General features: G+C 35.9%; 1 protein-coding gene across 2 annotated transcripts in view; it reads right to left on the bottom strand.

Annotated features, from left to right (window-relative positions):
• Positions 1-22,774, bottom strand: part of PAFAH1B1 (platelet activating factor acetylhydrolase 1b regulatory subunit 1) — a 74,324-nt gene that overhangs the window by 12,452 nt on the left and 39,098 nt on the right. For both annotated transcript variants that reach the window (XM_004267042.3, XM_004267043.2), the window contains exons 3-5: positions 6,307-6,391; positions 5,938-6,012; positions 4,869-5,075 (exon numbers count right to left, since the gene is read on the bottom strand). In XM_004267042.3, the coding sequence (XP_004267090.1) occupies positions 4,869-5,075; positions 5,938-6,012; positions 6,307-6,391 (367 nt within the window). The remainder of the gene's footprint in view (positions 1-4,868; positions 5,076-5,937; positions 6,013-6,306; positions 6,392-22,774) is intronic.

Here is a 22,774-nt window from a genome sequence, read left to right as displayed (position 1 = left end):
CTATCAAGAATAATTACTATTAGAAACAGATCTCAAGAACATACTAAACTTCTATCCTGGTGGCCAAATACTAGTCTGAAGTTAAGTCTTTAACCAACACTAATTACATGCTCTAAAATCAAGTGACTGATTTCATTCTTTCCATAGTAAGTTCAAAGGTATCTGTGGTAGAGTGTATTTCACCCAATTTAGAGAAACTTAGAAAATGTATTTTGAAAATATGGAAACAATCTAAACATCCAATATTAGGGAAATGGCTACGCAGATATAAAATTTGCTACTGTAAGGAATTTATGGCATGTATACAATAATGTTATATAAAAAAGACACAAAATTACACACGATTACAACTATGTTAAAAAATGCACATAAGAAAAACTATCCTCTAAAAACATTTCTTTTACAGTAAACTTACACAGCCTTCCCAAAATAAACATATTAAAATTTTACCATTTAAATGTTCAAGTATTTCTACATGGAAGTGATTACTGTATGTTTAGTTTTGTTCATATTTTGTTAGATGTATCTTGAAGTATTCTGGAGTTTTTTGATGCTACTGTGGCATTTTTAAATTTCGATTTTCAATTATTCTAGTTTATAGAAATACAATTACTTTTTATATATTGACCTTGTATCCTGTCATTCTGTTACACTGTCATAATTCCAGCAAGTTTTTGTAGATTCTTTGGGACTTTCTATATAGAAGATCATGTTGTCTGCAAATAAAGGCAAGTTCCATTCTTTCCTTTCCAATCTATATGCCTTTTATTTCTTCTTCTTTACTGCACTGGCTAGGCACTCTAATACAAAGGTGAATTTAAGTGGTTGAGACTGGTCATCCTGGCCCTGATTCCTGAACTCAGGGGGGAAGCATTGCTTTCCACCATTAAATATTATGTCCACTCTAGGTTTTCCAGATAGCTTTACCTTTTATCAGGCTGAGGAAGCTCCCTTCCCAGCTTGTTGAGAGTTTTTATCATGAATGGATGTTGGAATTTTGTCAAATGCTTCTCCTGAACCTACTATGTTTTTTTTGTTGATATGGTATATCACACTGATTGATTTTCAAATGTGGAACCAATCTTGCATTCTGGAATAAACCCTATTTGCTTATGACATATTAACTGTCCTTTCTGGATTCAATTTGCTTACAATTTGTTAAGGATTTTGCATTTATGTTCATAAATGGTATTATATCGGTCTATAGTTTTCTTTTTTTTGTAGTATCTTTGCTCATTTTGATATCTAGTCGTTTCATTTCAACACCAAGAATTCAGATGAACACTTTACATACTGAAAATAAACAAGGTGTGACCTTGAAGTTCACTTCCATTTAAGTTAATTTTCCTTCCATGCATTCATTAAAGAACACTGAAGCATTTTCCTCTAAAATAAATATACCCAGAATATGAACTGTGTCTCTTCATAAATGGTAAGCAAACAGAGCATTTTAGTGTTTATAAATGTCAGGAATTAATGAGAATTTTTTCTTTACTTGATATTTACCTTTTGTATGATTGTAAAATAAATGCTCATGATAAAAAATATAACGTACTGATATAAAGGCAATAAAAAATATCCATTATCCTACCAATGGCATAGTTTTTCCATTTTTTCTATGCTCCTTTTAAAAAAGTACGGTGACCGTGTATACTTCATTATCCTGTTTTTCCCTTTGCATCTTATCATAAGGATTTCTCCATGCCATTAAAAACTTATTAGCAAACATTCTTTTAAAAGTAATTCCTAATATTTTCTAAGCAAAAGGAAAAACATTTTCATTATTATAGAAAACATTATAGTGAAAACCTTTGAAGAGTGAAAAATATCTGTCCTCATTCTGCAATAGTTAGGTCAGACAGTGATGGTGAAGAATTGAGTCAGAAAGTGTAAGCTTTCTAGCCCTTCATATATTCTATTAAATTGTTCTCCGGTAAGATTGTATCAAATGTAATGAGAATGCTTGCTTCATCAAATTCTTATCACCTCTGGGAATTCTCATTTAAAAAGTAAAATATCTTGGCAGATTTGATATATATTTTAACCTGCATTTCTTCTTCAATTAGTAGTGACGCCAAAGCTCTACTGTTGTTGGTTAGCCACTTTTTCTTCCTCTGAATTGTCTGTTCATGTCCTATAGTCCATTTTTCTGTTGAGATGTTACTGTTTTCCATATTTGTTTGAACTCTATATATTAAAGTTGGGAATCCTTGATCTGCTTTATTAGTTGAACGTATTTTTCAGTTTTGTTTGCTGTTCATTTTTCTTAACATTTAAGAACTAATTCTAAATGACTACCAGAAATAATGTTTCAAAACTTTAAATGACACAATTAAAAAGTCATGAGCTATTCCAAATATCCATCCTCTATCATTTTTCTTAAATTGTTGTAGTTCAAATGTTGATAGTGTAAATGAATGACTCTAAAAGGAACATGTTATATTTACTAGATGCACAAGAGAAATTATATAATAAAATTTTAATTTTGTTATAACTATAACATTATCTACAGTTTATTGGTGACTTACCATCCATCCACCAAACACCGTACTGTTATATACATTATGTATACATTACTTCATTTTAAGCAAAAGAATCTTATAGATATTTTTAATCCCCCTTCCAACAAATGAGAAATTTGAGCCTTAAACATATCAAGCACTTTGCCCAAGATAGTCACAAAATTACAGAAAATTCTGTCTCTGTGTGCTCCTTTGAGTTTTTTGGAAGGTAGTTCTGTCACAATCATCATTTAGGAATCCCCTAGCTTTACCGTAATTGAAGAATGAAAACCACTGGTAGAAACAGGTTTCTTTTCATTCCACAAAATAACCAACAAAATGAGAAAGACTTATGTATAAAATAGAACAGTATTACTTAAGATAGTAGATGACTGGAAATAAAAATCCAGTGGAAGATTTGTTAATGGTGTTGAGACACTGCTGACACTGAGTACTCCTTCAGTATTTTAAGCAGTTTCCATGTATTATTTAATCTTCCCCAAAGTCCTGTGACACAAGTACTAATTATCTTCATTTTACAGATGAGAAAAGAGAAGTACAAAAAGTTAATTTGCTCATATCACATAAATCATTAAGTGGGGGGGTCAGAACTTGAACCCAGAGCTTGTGCTCTTGACCATTAACTACTCTATAAAGTCTCCACATATAAGTAAAAAGATCAGTTTAAAATCTTTAAAAATGATTCATTAGAAACAAAGAAAAGTATTTCTAAAATAAGTTTAATCAAAGAAGGAAGCAAAACTAAATACAAATGCTTTTCGTATGTGTGCACATTAAAGACTAAATGGAAGGGAGAACTTTTACTAGTTGTTGACATACATGGTATGGTTATAGATAAAACTTTTAAAACTTCCATTTGTAATATTTTAAAGCCGAACCAATAGCTAATTTTAAGATGGCATATTAGCAGTTTTATTTTCGCTTTTAGACCACTGCTGCAAAATCAATAGTTAAGACTGAGTTTTCCATCTATTTGATAAATCTATCTTTACCCCCATGCTTCATGACAGCAGTGCAGTTTTTAGTAGACAAGACCATCGTGAAATTAATAAACTAAATACATGTCCACATAATTTGAAAGACAGCAATATATTAGCGTATTAGGCAATCACCTCAGCCTACAGAAATATGTAATGCAAATAGAATTTAAGACTCTCTTCCAATTACTTTGCAGCCCGACCCATGGATCACCAACCCACAGGATGAAAGTAAGCCACTGATTTAGAAACTAAAGAATCCACAAAAGGAAAACATACAATCATGTTTAAAGAACAGGTTAAGTATATATATTTAAGTCATGCCTGCGTTTTATGCTGACTGCTGCTATGTGATAAATACAATCTTAGCAATCTACTCACATTTTCTTATTTATACCTCTACAAATGAAACTTAAAATCTAGAACTTGGGGGCTTCCCTGGTGTCGCAGTGGTTGAGAGTCTGCCTGCCGATGCAGGGGACACGGGTTCGTGCCCCGGTCCGGGAAGATCCCACATGCCGCGGAGCGGCTGGGTCCGTGAGCCATGGCCACTGAGCCTGCACGTCCGGAGCCTGTGCTCCGCAGCGGGAGAGGCCACAACAGTGAGAGGCCCGCGTACCGGAAAATAAAAAAAAAGAAAAATCTAGAACTTAATCTGAAATAAGCTTTAGATAGAGAAACCTACTTAAATTTTTAAAACTACATTTTACTTATCTTTCTGTACGTGGTTTATACAACTATCACTGTATTGTGTGTCTGAATCAAAGGAAATTATAAAAACTTTTTTCCTGATTAAAAATATTAAAATGTATATGCTTATCATGAAAATTTTAAAAAAATGACAGAAATAAATAACTTATAAAATGGAAAGCTGCTACATTTCCATACCCCTAGAGAGAATTACTGTTTAGTTTGGAATCAAAACCATCAAGGAGAGTGCAATTTAAATAAATCCTCTATTGAATTTTTTTGTGGAAGATAGTCACCACCGGAATTACTAGTTTTGTAATCCTGTATTTTCATCTATCACCTCTGCTAATAAGTAAGGCACATACTTGTACTTTAATTCTTCAAGAACAAAAGTTATTCAAGCACTGGGTGACCTATATTTGTCCAATGTTACATTAGTGACACCCATTTTCTCAAAGTCATCAGTGAACTTATTTGGCAGCTTGTCTCTCAGGAGCTACAATGAAATTTTATTCTGTCTTTTAAGGTTTAGAATCAATCACACAGTTTCAAAGAGGCCCTCCTGTTCCTCTGCATAGGTCCTCATTTCAGGATCTTTTCATTTCTTTCACTCAATTTAACATTAAAGTTGCTTCTAACAATTATCCTATTGTATGTCTTTCAATTTTGAAATCACTACCTTAATTGTAGCATCCTCTGAAGCAGAGACCATAACACTGAACACAGGATGGAAAATGACTCGAGTGACTGGACTCCTATGACCACTCAATGCATATTTTTCTGGTGGACGGGGAATCCATTCTTTTGGGTCTCTTTTTTGACCAAGAGGTCCACCCGACGTAAATTCTTCTTTTGCTTCATTTAGCTTTGATTCTAATTCCATAACCTTAAGAGGAACACATAGTTATGTACAGATAAATTCTGATAAAAATAGTATATTTTTAAAAACCTGCCTTTATTTTGCATTCATATACGCAGAATAAAATTTCAGTAATTTACAAAGCATTTGTCAGATTTAATTGAAAATGATCTATATTAAATATATCACTAAAATCTTAGTGTGACAAAACTAAAAATTGAGAAAAATGCAATACAATTGTGTCTTACCTCCTTAAAGAAAAACTTGGAAGGTGCCAGGATACAAATTAGAGGAAGAGTAGGGAATCTATCTTGATCCTTTCTAGTTTACATTGTACATGCTAATCAGAATATTCATATTAAAAGCTAACATTACTGAGCATCTGTGTGGCTAGGCACTTTTCTAAGGGCTTTTTATGGATTAACTCATAACAAAATTATTCTAATTTTGCCTACTAAAAGTATAAATTTTAGGACCAGAATATTACCTATTGCCTTCACTTTATAGATAAAAATAAAAGGTCAGAGATGAAAATGACTTGTCTAAGAGCACACTTTAGTGCTCTTTCCCCAGCATCATATTGGCTCCATGTGTTCTTCCCATCTAAGTGCATAAATGGGTTCTTCAGTACCAATTCCTTGAAGTCAGGGTTGTGTTAGATTCAACTCAGCCAGTAGCCCTGGTTGCATAAATTACCATTTACCAGCAATGATCTGTATAGGTCATAATGCATAGAAATAATGATGCATAGAAATGTATTTTTATTTGCCTTTTCAAGGTTAAATATAATTATTAATTAATGTAAAAGAATAATTTATGTTATGTTGATATTTTCAGTTTATATAATACTTTGACTACAACTAACTTAAAAGAAAAAAGACTTAGTTACCTTCTTTTGTAATCTAATAACAGATGTCCATTTTTTTTCCAAAAGACCAGCATATTTCTTATCTAATTCTTCATTCTAGAGAAAAAAAATGAGAACATTAAAAAAAAAAAAGGCAAAAATACAATAGTTCAAGCCATACAAACCATTCAAGCTCTAGGTTCAAACGTTACGGAAAATATCCTGATTATAAAAATAAATAAATAAAAACATCTGATTATACCAAAAAAGGGGGGGGGGGTGAATACTAGGTTTAGTGTCAAGTAAACCACAATAACAAATGACAAGATCTGTGAATAACTCAGGTGACTGTTAACTATAAGTAAAGTCCACTCATATATACTATGAATAACTGTAAAAAGTCAAACATACCATATCTAATTCAGCTTCCTTTTTAAAAACTGAGTATGCTTCTTCATAGCCATTTGAACGAAGATAATCTGCTATAGCTCGATTTCTGAAAGAAAACAAATTCAAATGACTCCTAATAAACTCTCATTTCTATTTTGAAGAAAGAATATTTTATTTAAAAACTCATAAGACACTCTTTTAAGAGTATTACCTTCCAAATCATACAAGTATTTCACAAGAAAAGGAACCCCCCCCCAAAGCCTCTAAAACAGCTAATCCTGTCACAGTACATCCTTAAGATTGTAACACTGTTCTTGAGCTTTTAGTTATGTTTCTAATGTGTTGCTTGCCTCACAAGCTGTTAAGATCAAGATGTGGCTTATATAATTAGTTACCAATTTGTGACAGTAATGAAATTTAGTTTTGTAGGGAGAATTGTTCTGATAAAATTACAATTAATAAGTATTTTAATTTTAGAGACAACTTTAAACCATGAGAGTGGGTAAAAAAAAAGGCATAAGCTACAAACTTAGTATATTATTATAGAATGAGAAATTAATTTAGAATTAGAAAGAACTCAAAGGTTAGAGAAGCTGAATTAGCAAATGAATTTCATGCTCTCCTTATATTCTTTGAAGGCAAAAATCAGCTACCTGTCTCCTGAGGCAACCTATTCCAGTGTCTCTCAATTTTTTTGAGCCTAAGTCCCACTGTGATAGAAATAGTTGTTTCCTTAGTATTGCCTTTAAAACATTTCAAATTAATTTAAATAATTTAAAAGTTTATACATACACAAGGTTAAACAAACTTTAAATACATAAGTATACAATAAAGTGTGGTTTCCACCACTGACCTCCAATATTCCATCCCAGAGGCAACCACTTTACCAGTGTTTTGTGTATTCTTTCAGTGATAATCTACCTATAACTACATATCCTTGCATAGTCTTCTAGAGATAATTAATATGTGTTTTTAAAACAAACTGCAGTACACTACAGATAATATCTTACACACAATGTCACATAAACTCATTTAATCTCAGCAATCATTCTTTATCAGATGTAAATCTGCCTCTTCAAAAAAAAAATATTGTATTCCATTACAGAGAGACATATGCTTTTACTACTACAAACAATGCTGCTAGGACTATCCTTGTATAAATGTCAATGCTACTGCCCACCTAATGCTTTAGGAAATAAAACACTCTAGCAGTACTGTAGAATTGGTGTGACTAAGTTTTAATTCAATGGCATGTTAAGAACAAACAATGGAGAAAGATAATATGGAATTCGAGCAAACACTTCATATTCCAGGTAATTATTAGCATACCAAAGATTAAAGTACAATAACTAGGGACTTCCCTAGTGGCGCAGTGGTTAAGAATCCACTTGCCAATGCAGGGGAGACGGGTTCAAGCACTGGTCCAGGAAGATCTCACGTGCCGCGGAGCAACTAAGCCTGTGTGCCACAACTCCTGAGCCTGTGCTCTAGAGCCCGTGAGCCACAACTACTGAAGCCATGTGCCACAACTACTGAAGCATGCGCACCTACAGCCCATGCTCCACAACAAGAGAAGCCACTGCAATGAGAAGCCCGTGCACCGCAATGAAGAACAGCCCCCGCTCACCGCAACTAGAGAAAGCCCGCGCACAGCAACCAAGACCTAATGGAGCCAAAACCAAATAAATAGATAGATAAATAAATTTATTTGTTTTTAAAGTACAATAACTAGTGGAGGGGCCTAATCCCCCAAGTGATGGTATTTGGAAGTGGGGCCTATGTGAGGAGGTCACAAATGGCGTTAATGTCCTTATGGAGAGACTAGGAACCAGGAAGTGAGCCCTCACCAGACACCGAATCTGCCAGTTCCTTGGTCTTGGACTTCCTAGCCTCTAAACTGTGAGAAATAATCTTTGTTGTTTATAAGCCACCCAGTTTATGATATTTTGTTAGAGCAGTCTAAGAACAGACTAAGACAAGAAAGATATACATTTTTTAGGACATTTTGATAGCTGTTGTCAAACTGCTTCCGAGAGTTGTAACCAGTTTATACTCCCACCAGCAGTTGCGAATGTCATCCCTTTACCACCTTTACTTTTCAAACATTTGGGTTAGCATTTACTGACTTAAAACAAACAGTTGATGCCCTTTGATTCTGCTTATATAGCTTTTATGAAAGTGTAGACGTTAAATTTTTAAGATTCTGCAATATTTCCAAATTCTATGTGGCCTAACCCAACATCTATATTTTTAAAAAGATGCTGTGTGGTAAATGTGATTAATTAGAAAGATGTAGGTAATTCCAAATGTGCATAAAACAGCACCTCAAAAGAGTTGTATGTTACATTTATACTTTTTATAAAATGTTAAATCTAATTTAAAAAACAATATTCACTGTCTCTTTTGATCCTAAAACCATCCTGTAGAAAAGTATATTACCCCTATACTATATAACTGACAGACTGATTTATCCAAAGTCACAAAACTAAGATGAAGTGAAATAATTTAGGATAATAATTCCAATCAACATTCATTGGGTAGGTGGGGAAGAAACCAGCTAAGTAGGTGGAATGCAAAACCTTCCTCCTTTAACTAGAATTGTTCCATTTTCATATACTTCCATATATTGTATTTCTTCGTAAGTGTTTTAAAAGTGGATCTATACTGCAATTAAAAAAGACTGACACTCAAAATTTTTTTATTGAAGTAGAGCTGGTTTACAATGCTGTGCCAATATCTGCCATACAAAGTGACTCAGTTATACACACACACACACACACACACACACACACATATATACATACACACACACACACACATATATATATGTATATATTCTTTTTTAAAATATCCTTTTCCATTATGGTTTATCCCAGGAGACTGGATATAGTTCCCTGTGCTATATAGTAGAACCTTGTTGTTTATCCATTCTATTTTTTTTTTTTTTTTGCGGTACGCGGGCCTCTCACTGTTGTGGCCTCTCCCGTTGCGGAGCACAGGCTCCGGACGCGCAGGCTCAGTGGCCATGGCTCACGGGCCCAGCCGCTCCACATGTGGGATTTTCCCGGACCGGGGCACGAACCCACGTCCCCTGCATTGGCAGGCAGACTCTCAACCACTGCGCCACCAGGGAAGCCCTCCATTCTATTTTTTTTTAATTTCTTTTTTATTTTCTGGCTGTGTTGGGTTTTCGCTGCTGCAGCAAGTGGGGGCTACTCTTCACTGCGGTGCACGTGCTTCTCACTGCGGTGGCTTCTCTTGTTGCGGAGCACTGGCTCTAGGCGTGCGGGCTTCAGTAGTTGTGGCACACAGGCTCAGTAGTTGTGGCTCGCAGGCTCTAGAGCGCAGGCTTAGTAGCTGTGGCACACGGGCTTAGTTGCTCCGCAGCATGTGGGATCTTCCCAGACCAGGGCTCGAATCCATGTCCCCTGCACTGGCAGGCTGATTCTTAACCACTGAGCCACCAGGGAAGTCCTGTTTATCCGTTCTAAACATAATAGTTTGCATCTACCAACCCCAGACTCCCAATCCATCCTTCTCCCTCACACCCCCCGCCCCCCGCCGTGGCAACTACAAGCTTGATCTCTATGTCTGTGAGTGTGTTTCTGTTTTGTAGATAGGTTCATTTGTGCCATCTTTTAGATTCCACATATAAGTGATGTCATATGGTATTTGTCTTTCTCTTTCTGACTTATTTCACTTAGTTTGATCATCTCTAGTTGCATCCATGTTGCAAATGGCATTATTTCGTTCTTTTTTATGGCTGAGTAGTATTCCATTGTGTATATGTACATCTTCTTTATCCATTCATCTGTTGATGGACATTTAGGTTGTTTCCATGTTTTGGCTTTTGTGAATAGTGCCGCTATGAACACAGGGGTGCATGTATCTTTTTGAATTATAGTTTTGTCAAGGTATATGCCCAAGAGTAGGATTGCTGGATCATATGGTAATTCTATTTTTAGTTTTTTAAGGAACCTCCATACTGTTTTCCATAGTGGCTGCACCATCTTACATTCCCACCAACAGTGTAGGAGGGTTCCCTTTTCACCACACCCTCTCCAGCATTTGTTATTTGCAGAGCTTTTAATGAAGGGAATTCTGACCAGCCTACACACAAATTCTTGAAACCAAGAATGACTCATACTTTTAACCACTAAGCTTTTGTTCTGGTAACTGACTAGATCTGGGAGATGGGAGAAAATAGTTGATTTACAAGTTTCTGGTAGATGGTAATAACATTTACTTGGACAGGCAACAGGAGAAGAGGAGGAAGGAAAAAAGGGCGGGGCAAGAATATAATTAGTTCAGTTTTAAACCTTTTGACTTGAAGTAGCTATAAGATATTTAAGTAAAGATAAATGATACAGGAGGTAAATGAATATACAGGTCAGAAGCTTAAAAGATCTATCTGACGTAAGGAAAGGATTTAGGAAAATTACTAAACAGGTAGTAGTGATTCAAACCATGTAAATGGTGAAAGACACTTTGGACGAAGGTATAATGGGAAGAAAAAAGGAGACTAGAAAGTAAATGATGGAACCTTGACAGATACCAATAATTAAGAAGCCATTAGGTAGTGAAGAAGCCTAGTATGAGAATTAAGAGATGTCAGCAAGTCAATGTAGAAGGGAGTTTCAAAACAATGGAAATGGCTAACAATGACAAAGATTTGAGAGAGGTCAAGTAGAGTCTAAAAAGTGTCCAAACAATCTGGCTACCAAGAGGTCCCTGCTGACTTTAGCAAGTGCAGTTCCAGAACTTAAAGTAGCCTCAGTATTCCACTCCACAGTAAGGGTTCAAATGAGCACTCTAAAATACTGGAGTTGGGGAGGAGCAGTGAGATTTGAGAATATCAGGGATGCATTCTCCTTCTATCTAATGAAGGTTAAATGTTAACAGTATTACTTGTTAAGAGTTTAGAAAAAGAGCTATTACATAGCATTAAAATATCATAATACAAAGGGCAAGGGATATATACAAAAATATGGCAAATAAATTAAAACTGAAGTTTAAGCGAGTATGATACCATTAGGGGTAGTACAACATACTGATGATGTACAAAGTCTACAACCCAGTCCCAGAAGAGTCTAGTCAATTTTATTTCCACATCAAATATAATTTAGACCTCTTAGTCACACTTCTAACCACAATGTCAGGTGAGTGGTGTTGACAGAGGCAAAAAACTTAAGTCAGGTTCCCATGGCCAGATAACCTTGGCACTACTGCCCCTGTTACCTCATCACTCAATATCTAAGCTAACTATCTGATCCAGAGAATGTGGAACCTCTAACTCAGGCAAGGTGTACCACCATCACTTAAAGTAAGAATAAATAAGACTGAAGAATCTCTTGGTTCTAACAGCCTAAAAGGTGCTTCTAGAGTTTGCTACTAATTTCAATTGTTGACCTAGAGTTGATTTTCATCAGTTTTATTAGGATGGAAGATTTATCCCCTTGGAAACAAGTGGGCATCAAAGCACAAGTTTATAATAATCTCTCAAAGAAACTTCATACACATGAGTTAAATAAATCTACTAAGCCTTAGGAGATGAAGAAAAACAACTATCACTAGAATCAAAGAAAAATTCATGCAGAAGTGCAACATTCTGAGTAGAACCAAAACCAGCAACCCCATGCAGCATCAGAGAAAATGGTTAAAATCAAAAGAATGAACTGAGATGAAGGACTTTTATGTATGAACAAACAGAATTGGTTAGACAGAGTTTAGGCTTACATATGGAATAGTACCACATTGGATATATTCTACTGCTGTCCTTTGAAATTATTATAATAACAAATGAGATTGTGTTTGTTTTTCTAAACTATTTCAAGTTTATTAAAATGCAAGGATTATATTCTAAGCATTTTAGCTGACTTCTTACACTCTCTTCATTGTTCTTATATCCCTAGGATAATTTTTGTAGCTGTGGTATCAGTCATAACATAATATGCCACAGTACCAATCCATACACACCCTCACACTCTTATAAAGGGAGATAAGAGTTTCAAAAGTTTTTCTAAATGCTATGAACTGCTAGTTAAACAAAAACAACTCTAAAAAGATTGGATAGCACCAACAATAGCACCAACAATAAAGGCGGAATACTTCAGGGTCCCCTGCATCTCTTACGAATACAAATTGAAGCAAAGGGTATTACAGAGCATGCGTTACAGGAGACTGAGATGGAAGCTGTTTTTCACAGGTAAAGAAACTGAGGCTCACAGAGCTTAACTGATATTTTTGGCTAATAAATGGTGAAGCTGAGAATAAAAAATTCGGCCTTTTGAAACCAAAATGACAATAACAGTATTTCTTCAAACTGTGTACTCTATTTTGTTTATTTATTTTTTGTGGTGCGCAGGCCTCTCACTGTTGTGGCCTCTCCCATTGCGGAGCACAGGCTCCGGACGCGCAGGCTCAGCGGCCATGGCTCACGGGCCCAGCCACTCCGCAGCATGTGGGATCTTCCCGGACCGGGGCACGAACCCATGTCCTCTGCATCGGCAGGCGGACTCTCAACCACTGCGCCACCAGGGAAGCCCTAAACTGTGTACTCTAGCATTCTAAGGTTGAATAAAAATGTTCTAGGGAAAAAAAAAAAAAATGTTCTAGGAATTCTATAAATAGTTAAATTTTATTGTTTATATGAGGAGAAACAAGGTTAAGTCAGTAGCTGACAAACAGATGTTTTCTTACCAGGCCCATCAGAAAAGATACACTGATCTCACATATTCAAGAATGAGGAAAGCAATGGAGTTAATGTGCACTGTTCTAAAAGTCTGCAGTGGCCCAATGACTGTGGGATGTCTGCAAGGTTAGGAGGGCACACCACTAAGATAATGAGAAGACCCAGCAGGATCAAGCATACACGTTCACACCCCCAGAAGTACATCATCATCTTTAGTGCCCTGTTCCAGAAGACAACCCTCACAACACCCCAGGCTATGCCATTTTAGACAAACACCAAGATGAACTAAATAGTACTGGGGAAGATGTGAATAAAGTTCATTTCAAGTGCAGAGACACTACTGCAGGTCATTCCATAAGCTGCTGCCATAGGATATTAACCAAGTCTTAGACAGGTAGGTAACATGACTTCTTAAATATGCTACAGCCACCCAATGAATCTCTGGGGAAAGGGGAGCACTGATATGATGAGTTCCTGGCCATAGGTCTTATACCTCTCCAACCTTATGGGCCCTGACAAAGGGTTACAATGATCATCCTTCATCATCACACTTGAAGATACTTACCCCAAAAGGGTAGTCCAGGATTCAACTACTACCAGTCTTGGGACAAGTATAAGCACAGCAAGAGGTTACAATGAGACCTTATTCTGGCAGTGATGAAGTAAAGGAAAATAAAATTTGGGTGAGCCAGGGTGAGTGGACCTTTATCTTCATCATTAAGCAAAAGAATATGCTCCTGGTATACTAGCCTGTCAGTTACCATTTCTCTTCAGCAGAGATCTGGGTCTGAGGTAACATCCATCCCTCACTCTCCATACCACAGCAGCAATAAAATGGTATGTAAGTATACCATGTTGGATTTCTTTTAAAAAGGCAAAACCAAAAACATGAACACACAAAAAAAGCATTACTACTTTTCATTCTCATATTTAGATGAAATTTTTTGAGTAATGGAACGACAACAAAGCAGAAGGCCCCACTGAACAGTTCAGTTTTGATCCTCCCCCTTGTTTATGTCTTCTTCTTTACTCTTTTAATCTGTTAAGAAAAGTAACCTTACTGGGCTTCCCTGGTGGCACAGTGGTTGAGAGTCAGCCTGCCGATGCAAGGGACACGGGTTCGTGCCCTGGTCCGGGAAGATCCCACATGCCGTGGAGCGGCTGGGCCCATGAGCCATGGCCGCTGAGCCTGCGCGTCCGGAGCCTGTGCTCCGCAACGGGAGAGGCCGCAACAGTGAGAGGCCCGCATACCGCAAAAAAAAAAAAAAAAGTAATCTTACAATAACGTAAATGAAGGTGTGATTGTGACATCATTTCACACTAACTGGGCCAGCCTCCCAATTATGTTGTTTCAAATTAGTGATACACATGTGTATTACTGACTGACATTAAAAAGAAGTTGCGGGCTTCCCTGGTGGCACAGTGGTTGAGAGTCCGCCTGCCAATGCAGGGGACACAGGTTTGTGCCCCGGTCCAAGAAGATCCCACATGCCGCGGACTGGCTGGGCCCGTGAGCCATGGCCGCTGAGCCTGCGCGTCCAGAGCCTGTGCTCCGCAGCGGGAGAGGCCACAGCAGTGAAAGGCCCGAGTACAGCAAAAAAAAAAAAAAAAGGAAAGGTCTTCATTAACATTAAAAAAGATACTTCTTATTCTTTCAACAAAATTCAACACCCATTTATGATAAAAACCCTCCAGAAAGTAGGCATAGAGAGAACTTACCTCAACATAATAAAGGCCATATATGACAAACCCACAGCAAACATCATTCTCAATGGTGAAAAACTGAAACCATTTCCACTAAGATCAGGAAGAAGACAAGGTTGCTCACTCTTACCACTATTACTCAACATAGTTTTGGAAGTTTTAGCCACAGCAATCAGAGAAGAAAAAGAAATAAAAGGAATCCAAATTGGAAAAGAAGAAGTAAAGCTGTCACTGTTTACAGATGACATGATTACTATACACAGAGAATCCTAAAGATGCTACCAGAAAACTACTAGAGCTAATCTATTAGCTCTAAACTAGAGCTAATGAATTTGGTAAAGTAACAGGATACAAAATTAATGCACAGAAATCTCTTGCATTCCTATACACTAATGATGACAAATCTGAAAGAGAAATTAAGGAAACACTCCCATTTACCACTGCAACAAAAAGAATAAAATACCTAGGAATAAACCTACCTAAGGAGACAAAAGACCTGTATGTAGAAAACTATAAGACAGTGATGAAAGAAATTAAAGATGATACAAACAGATGGAGAGATATACCATGTTCTTGGATTGGAAGAATCAACATTGTAAAAATGACTATACTACCCAAAGCAATCTACAGATTCAATGCAATCCCTATCAAACTACCAATGGCATCACAGAACTAGAAAAAAAAATTTCACAATTTGTATGAAAACACAAAAGACCCCGAATAGCCAAAGCAATCTTGAGAAAGAAAAACAGAGCTGGAGGAATCAGGCTCCTGCACTTCAGACACTACTACAAAGCTACAGTAATCAAAACAGTATGGTACTGGCACAAAAACAGAAATATAGATCAATGGAACAGGATAGAAAGCCCAGAGATAAACCCACGCACATATGGTCACCTTATCTTTGATAAAGGAGGCAAGAATATACAATGGAGAAAATACTGCCTCTTCTACAAATGGTGCTGGGAAAACTGGGCAGCTACATGTGAAAAAATGAAATTAGAACACTGCCTAACACCATACACAAAAATAAACTCAAAATGGATTAAAGACCTAAATGTAAGGCCAGACACTATAAAACTCTTAGAGGAAAACATAGGCAGAACACTCTATGACATAAATCACAGCAAGATCCTTTTTGACCCACCTCCTAGAGAAATGGAAATAAGAACAAAAGTAAACAAATGGGACCTAATGAAACTTAAAAGCTTTTGCTCAGCAAAGGAAACCATAAACAAGATGAAAAGACAACCCTCAGAATGGGAGAAAATATTTGCAAATGATGCAACTGACAAAGGATTAATTAATCTCCAAAATTTACAAGCAGCTCATGTATCTCCATATCAAAAAAAACAAACAACCCAATCCAAAAATGGGCAGAAGACCTAAACAGACATTTCTCCAAAGAAGATATACAGACTGCCAACAAACACATGAAAGAATGCTCAACATCACTAATCATTAGAGAAATGCAAATCAAAACTACAATGAGTTTTGCATTAGAGAAATGCAAAACTACAAAAACCTCACACCAGTCAGAAGGGCCATCGCCAAAAAATCTACAAACAATAAATGCCGGAGTGGGTGGAGAAAAGGGAACCCTCTTGCACTGTTGGTGGGAATGTAAATTGACACAGCCACTGTGGAGAACAGTATGGAGGTTCCTTAAAAAACTAAAAATAGAAGTACCATATGACCCAGCAGTCCCACTACTGGGCATATACCCTGAGAAAACCATAATTCAAAAAGAGTCATGTACCACAATGTTCACTGCAGCTCTATTTACAATAGCCAGGACATGGAAGCAACCTAAGCGTCCATCGACAGATGAATGGATAAAGAAGATGTGGCACATATATACAATGGAATATTACTCAGCCATAAAAAGAAACAAAATTGAGTTATTTGTAGTGAGGTGAATGGACCTAGAGTTTGTCATACAGAGTGAAGTAAGTCAGAAAGAGAAAAACAAATACCGTATGCTAACACATATGTATGGAATCTTAAAAAAAAAAAAGGTTCTGAAGAACCTAGGGGCAGGACAGGAATAATGACACAGACGTAGAGAATGGACTTGAGGACACCGGGAGGGGGAAGGGTAAGCTGGGACGAAGTGAGAGAGTGGCATGGACTTATATATACTATCAAATGTAAAATAGATAGCTACTGGGAAGTAGCTGCATAGCACAGGGAGATCAGCTCGGTGCTTTGTGACCACCTAGAGGGGTGGGATACGGAGGGTGGAAGGGAGACGCAAGAGGGAGGAGATATGGGGATATATGTATATGTATAGCTGATTCGCTTTGTTATAAAGTAGAAACTAACACACCATTGTAAAGCAACTATACTCCAATAAAGATGTTAAAAAAAAAAAAAAGCTCAAACTCAAAAAAAAAAAAGACATCTCTTATTAATATTTTAGAGATTTCCCTGGTGGTCAAGCAGTTAAGACTCCACGCTCCCAATGCAGGGGGCCCGGGTTTGATCCCTGGTCAGGGAACTAGATCCCGCTTGCCTGCTGCAACTAAGAGTCCACATGCTGCAACTAAAGATCCTGCATGCCTCAACTAAAGACCTGGCCCAGCCAAATAAATAAATATTTTAAAAAATGTATTTTAAAAAGAAACCCCTTAAACCTTCAACCAACAAATGTTATAGTTAATGGTAAAGCACTAGAAATATTTGCATTAAAGTTGAGAACAAGAAAAGCATGCTAATAATCACTTTTACTTAAAATTGCTCAAAAGTGATCTATCTAAATAATAGATATAAAAATGGAAATGAGATTAAGATATGAGAAAAATGGCTGAAAGACAGGACAAAACAGATTATGAAGGACATGCAAGGCAAGAAAAGGTAGTTTAGTTTAAGTGATATTTTTAAGACTTACTTATCAGAAGCATATAGGAAGATTAGATGGGATACTAACTAAATAAAGGAAGAGCATCATAAGTTAGCCAAGCCCTAAAGCATAAAAGTAAAAAGTAAAGATCCCTTAAAATCAAGTCATAGTCACAACAAGCATCCTCAGAATTACCTGGCTAAATACAAGTTCCATTTGCTGACGGAGCATAATTTTAATTCTGCACTGAACAGCAAGATAGTCAATGATCTACAATACAGCTAATAATGGATTTGTATTTTTAGAACTGGTATGGGTCAAGTGGTTGTCATTCCAGTGCTGCCTGATGAATCATTCACTTGTCCCTGGTCTCCTTTTCGCACACTCAAATACCTAATTGCATCCCACCTTTCAGTTGACCTTCAATCTCACATAGACAATAGGAGCCACTCAGCATATAATTTTCTCAACTTCCTTAATAGTATTTGTGGCACTGCCTTCCTCTCTTTTACACTATGACTTCTCTTCTAATACAATCCTCTAGAATACAATAAAAAATTTCAGTGAAATGAGATGTCATATGACACAATAAAAGCTTTGTATGAGTTCTATAGAAAAATCAACAACTTTGAAATTGATGACCACATCTTTACTATCTTTAGAGATGCCTACATTTCACTCTTCCCTACAAATGTCAAAATATAGTTTTTGAAACATTCAGCAATTTTATAATTTTGGTTTAATTTCACAAATGAAGTATGTGTTTTTGTTTACTAGGTTATTGTTTTGACAAGTCTAACATTAACAACAGGAGAAAATACCAGTACTCCTAAATTATAGTTAAGTCATTATTTGTTATCTGGAATGATGAGAATATGATGCATTCTACTGAATGAAATATTTCAATTAAAAACTTACAAAGAATAAAAAGATTAAATATAACACAAACTGAGAATATTTTAATCTTCCTTTGAAGACTCAGAAGGCATCATACTCTTTCACCCCAAGGAAATATGGTTACAGGTTTCATTATTATCAACCTTTTAAAGTTTAAAAAGCAGCAGAACCTCAAAACATAAGCCAGATGAAAGCAATATATTAAGAAGTTTATGTTTAAATATATACTTATTTTTATAGTCAAAGAAAATACATAGCTTTTAAAAATAAAAATTTGAAACTGAGAGGATATGAATTAGTTACAGTCTCATTTCAGTCCCAGCACCCAATTCATGTATTTTACTTTTCTTACCCAGTATTAGGAAGATTCTAATTCACAGAGGTAGTAGTGTACTCCCATGTACAATTTTAAGTGTGTAGGGAAGTACAGATCTTTACTTTTTTTTAAAGGCCAGGACAGAACCACTCTTTAATAGATATTAAATATATACAATGTTCAAATGTATGCAGAAGAGAAACTTGAACACCTCAACTAACTGAAGAGGTTAGTTTTTTAAAGCAAAACACAGCTTAAAAATATATTATAGTAACAAAAAGACATGAAGGAACCTTAAATGCACATTGCTAAGTGAAAGAAGTCATTCTGAAAAGCCTCATACCACGTGATTTCAACTTTTGGAAATGGCAAAACTACAGAGACAGTAAAAAGATCAGTGGTTGCCAGGGGTTTTGGAGAGAGGAAGGAGGAACGATGCAAGCACAGGGGATTTTTAGGGCAGTGAAGCTGTCTACAGGTAAAGCAGAATTTAAGAGAAGGGTAAAGAGAATTAGCTTTACACAAGCCAGCCAGAATTAGCTAACAGAGACAAACAATAAATTATCCAAAAAAGCCTTGAGATCACTTGAGGAAGATTAGCTCACCTGGGAAGGTTGTGGAAAGCTGAGGTAAAACGCCCCAAGGGCAAAGGACTGTACTAATATGGTAGAAAGGTGTACTAAGACAGCACACTCAATTTCAAGCTATGCCAGCTTTGTCTCACTTTTTCCCACGAACAGAACTGCCCTAAAAAATGCCACAAAGGACCCGTGCAAACTTTTTTAAGAGGAGAAGAGGAAAAGTAGCAAAGCAAGTAAAATAGAGAGAAAAGCATGCTTTAGAGAGGAAGAATAACCCCTGGAAGCAGCAGAAAATTATAGATGAACACTCTATACCTTCAAAAAAAATCTAAGGTAACATAAAACTAAAAATAAATCAAAACAAAAGGAATCCAAAAAGACATAATACGATATAACCAAATACTGATATAATAAGAGCAAATGTTCTTAAAATACGGAATATCCAAAACCTACCTTGGTGAACATGAAGATAAGTGAACAAATACTATGGATACCCTAGGCAGAAAAGCAAGGAGAAACAGGCTGACCTAAAGCTTCTCCATTGCAACCTATAATGCCAGAGAATATTAATTATCTATAGTTTTTTTGTTTAAAAGAAAATCCATTAAATTTTTATTTTATTTACACAAAAAGTAAATATATTTGCTTTCTAAAATACTGAAACAATACTGTCAGAAATCTTTGTTCTACCTTTATCCAATTTCATTCTTCTCTTCAGAGGTAACCACTGTTAACAGTTTAGTGTATATCCTTTCAGGCCTTTATCTGTGCATCTACACAGATATAGGCACAAAAGAAATGCATAGTTGTGTGTGTGGGTGTTTAACAGAAATGTATCATACCATCTTATTTAACAACCAGATTATTTGACTGAACAATAGATTTTACACCTCTTTATGTGTAGATACACATAAATATACCACATTTTTAAGCTGATATACAGTATCCCATAGAATGGATGTACTATATTTAACATACCCCTAATGATAGACCGTTTTAGGTTGTTACCAGTTTCTTACCACTGAAAACAATGCAATAAACATACATAATTTTACACAGCTATCCATACAGAAATATTTGCATATGTGCTAAAAAGAGCTCTTTATAAAGAAAACTGTTAAATCAAAGAACATATTTTAAAAGATACTGTCAAACTGACCTTTAAAGAAATTATAACAATGTATACATCCATCCGGTACCTGAGAGAAGCCATTTCCCTTCACCCTTGCTAGCCAAGGTTATCATCATTTTCATTTTGGACAATTGTTTAAAGAACAAACTGTATCTTGTTTTGTTTACAGATGTTAAATACTATGTCACATGTTTACTGGCCAATTTTAAAATTTGTTTTGTTTGTGAATGGCCTTAGTAATATTTTTTCTTTTTTCTACTGGTAGTTTGTGATAATTTTTTAATCAATTTTTAGGACTTCTTTATATACTCTAGATGCCATTCCGTTGTTATATGTGTTGCAGATATTTTCCACAGCAGGTCGCTTGTATTTTAATTTTGTTTTAGGTCTTTCTTCTTATAAAAATTTTATAATTCAATATAGTCAGATTTACCACTTCTTTTGTTTTCCACATTTGGTATCTTTAGGAAGTCTTTTCCTACCAAAAGGCTGTATTTTCTTCTACCATTTCTATACCACAATTATTTATTTATTTATTTATTTATTTATGGCTGCGTTGTGTCTTCGTTGCTGTGCGCAGACTTTCTCTAGTTGCAGCAAGCTGGGACTACTCTTCGTTGCGGTGCACGGACTTCTCATTGCAGTGGCTTCTCTTGTTGCGGAGCACGGGCTCTAGACGCGCGGGCTTCAGTAGTTGTGGCATGCAGGCTCAGCAGTTGTGGCTCGCAGGCTCTAGAGTGCAGGCTTAGTAGTTGTGGCACATGGCCTTAGTTGCTCCACGGCATGTGGGATCTTCCCAGACCAGGGTTTGAACCCCTGTCCCCTGCACTGGCAGGCGGATTCTCGACCACTGTGCCACCAGGTAAGCCCCCTACACTGTAATTTTTATGTGTTAAACAACATTTGGGCTTTTACTTCATCTGAATTCAAGTTTATCTTAACAATGTGCTGTACTAACACTATTTGCTGAACAGTACATCTTTTCTCTATTGATGTGAAAAGGCACTTTTACCATACGCTTAATTTCTATGGATAAATGGGCCTGTCTCTGAACTTTATCTGTCCCCTTAACCTATTTGCCTAGTCCACAAATATTTTACTTACCACCTTTGTATTAATGTTTGGATATCTGGTACAATTAGTTGCTTTTTCATTATTCCTTTATAATTTTTTCATAACCATTTTTCTCTTCCAGATGACTTTTCAAATCAAGCTGGTCAAGTTCATGAAAAATTCTGTTTGGATTTTGATTGGGATTCTATTTAATTTTATTAATAATATGAAAGTTCTGACACCTTCCCATTATTCACATTTTTCACGAGAAACAGGGCAAAGTAATCTTTTCTACTATATTACCTGATAACAAAAACAATTTATTTTTGAATGCCATCTTGTTTATGGTCACCATACTAAACCCAATCATTCTATAGTTGATTCTGTTGGATTTCCTACGTAGATGCTACCACCTACAAATATATTTGGTCTCTTCCTTTCCTGTAGTTTTATCTAATTCTTTTTGCTGCCTCACTGCATTGCCTAGAATCTCAAATAAAGTTTAAATGGTAGCAGGAACGTAGGAATTCTGAACTTCTTCTAGACTTTAATGGAAATGCACTTGATATTTCTAATGTTTGCTGTAAATTTCTGGCAACAAGCCTTAATCATGTTAAGAAAATATCCTATTCCTTATTTTCTCAGAAACTTCTAACAATCAGGATTATTAAAAATACTATTTCTGTATTTCCTGGATTGATCACATTTTTTTCTCCTATTTATTAATATAGTAATTACACTAACAGGTTTCTAAATATTGAAAAATCTTTGCATTCCTGGGATAAATCATACTTGGCCATGATTAACTTTTCTCATATGCTACTGGATTCAGTTGTTATATTATTTAGTATCTTTATATCTGAGTTCACGTAAAAAATTAGTGTGTAATGTTCGCTGTTATTTTCCTTTTGCCTGGTGTCGCTATCAGGGTTATTCTATCTACCCTTACAAAATGAGCTCCTAAGTTTTCCACCTTTTTCTATGTTCTGGAATAGACAACATAATCTGGGAAGTTACTGGTCCTTAAAGACTTGACAGAAAGTCTAGGCTTGAAAATCGTCTGGACTTGATATCTGTAACTATTTTTACCATTTCCTCTACAGTCAATTATTCAAGTTTTCCACCTCTTCCTGAACAAATTTTATCATATATATTTTCCTAGAAAATCACTCAGGTCATTTAGATTTTCAAATCTAATAGGATAGAACATTCTCATAATTTTGAAAATCCCCTGAGTTCATTTTATGCTGCCTTTTTCATTACTATATTGTTC

The sequence above is a fragment of the Orcinus orca genome, chromosome 19 (genome assembly GCF_937001465.1).
Source record: "Orcinus orca chromosome 19, mOrcOrc1.1, whole genome shotgun sequence".
Lineage (NCBI taxonomy): Eukaryota > Metazoa > Chordata > Mammalia > Artiodactyla > Delphinidae > Orcinus > Orcinus orca.
Note: the sequence above shows the minus strand (reverse complement) of the source record. Positions and strands in the feature narration are given on the sequence as shown.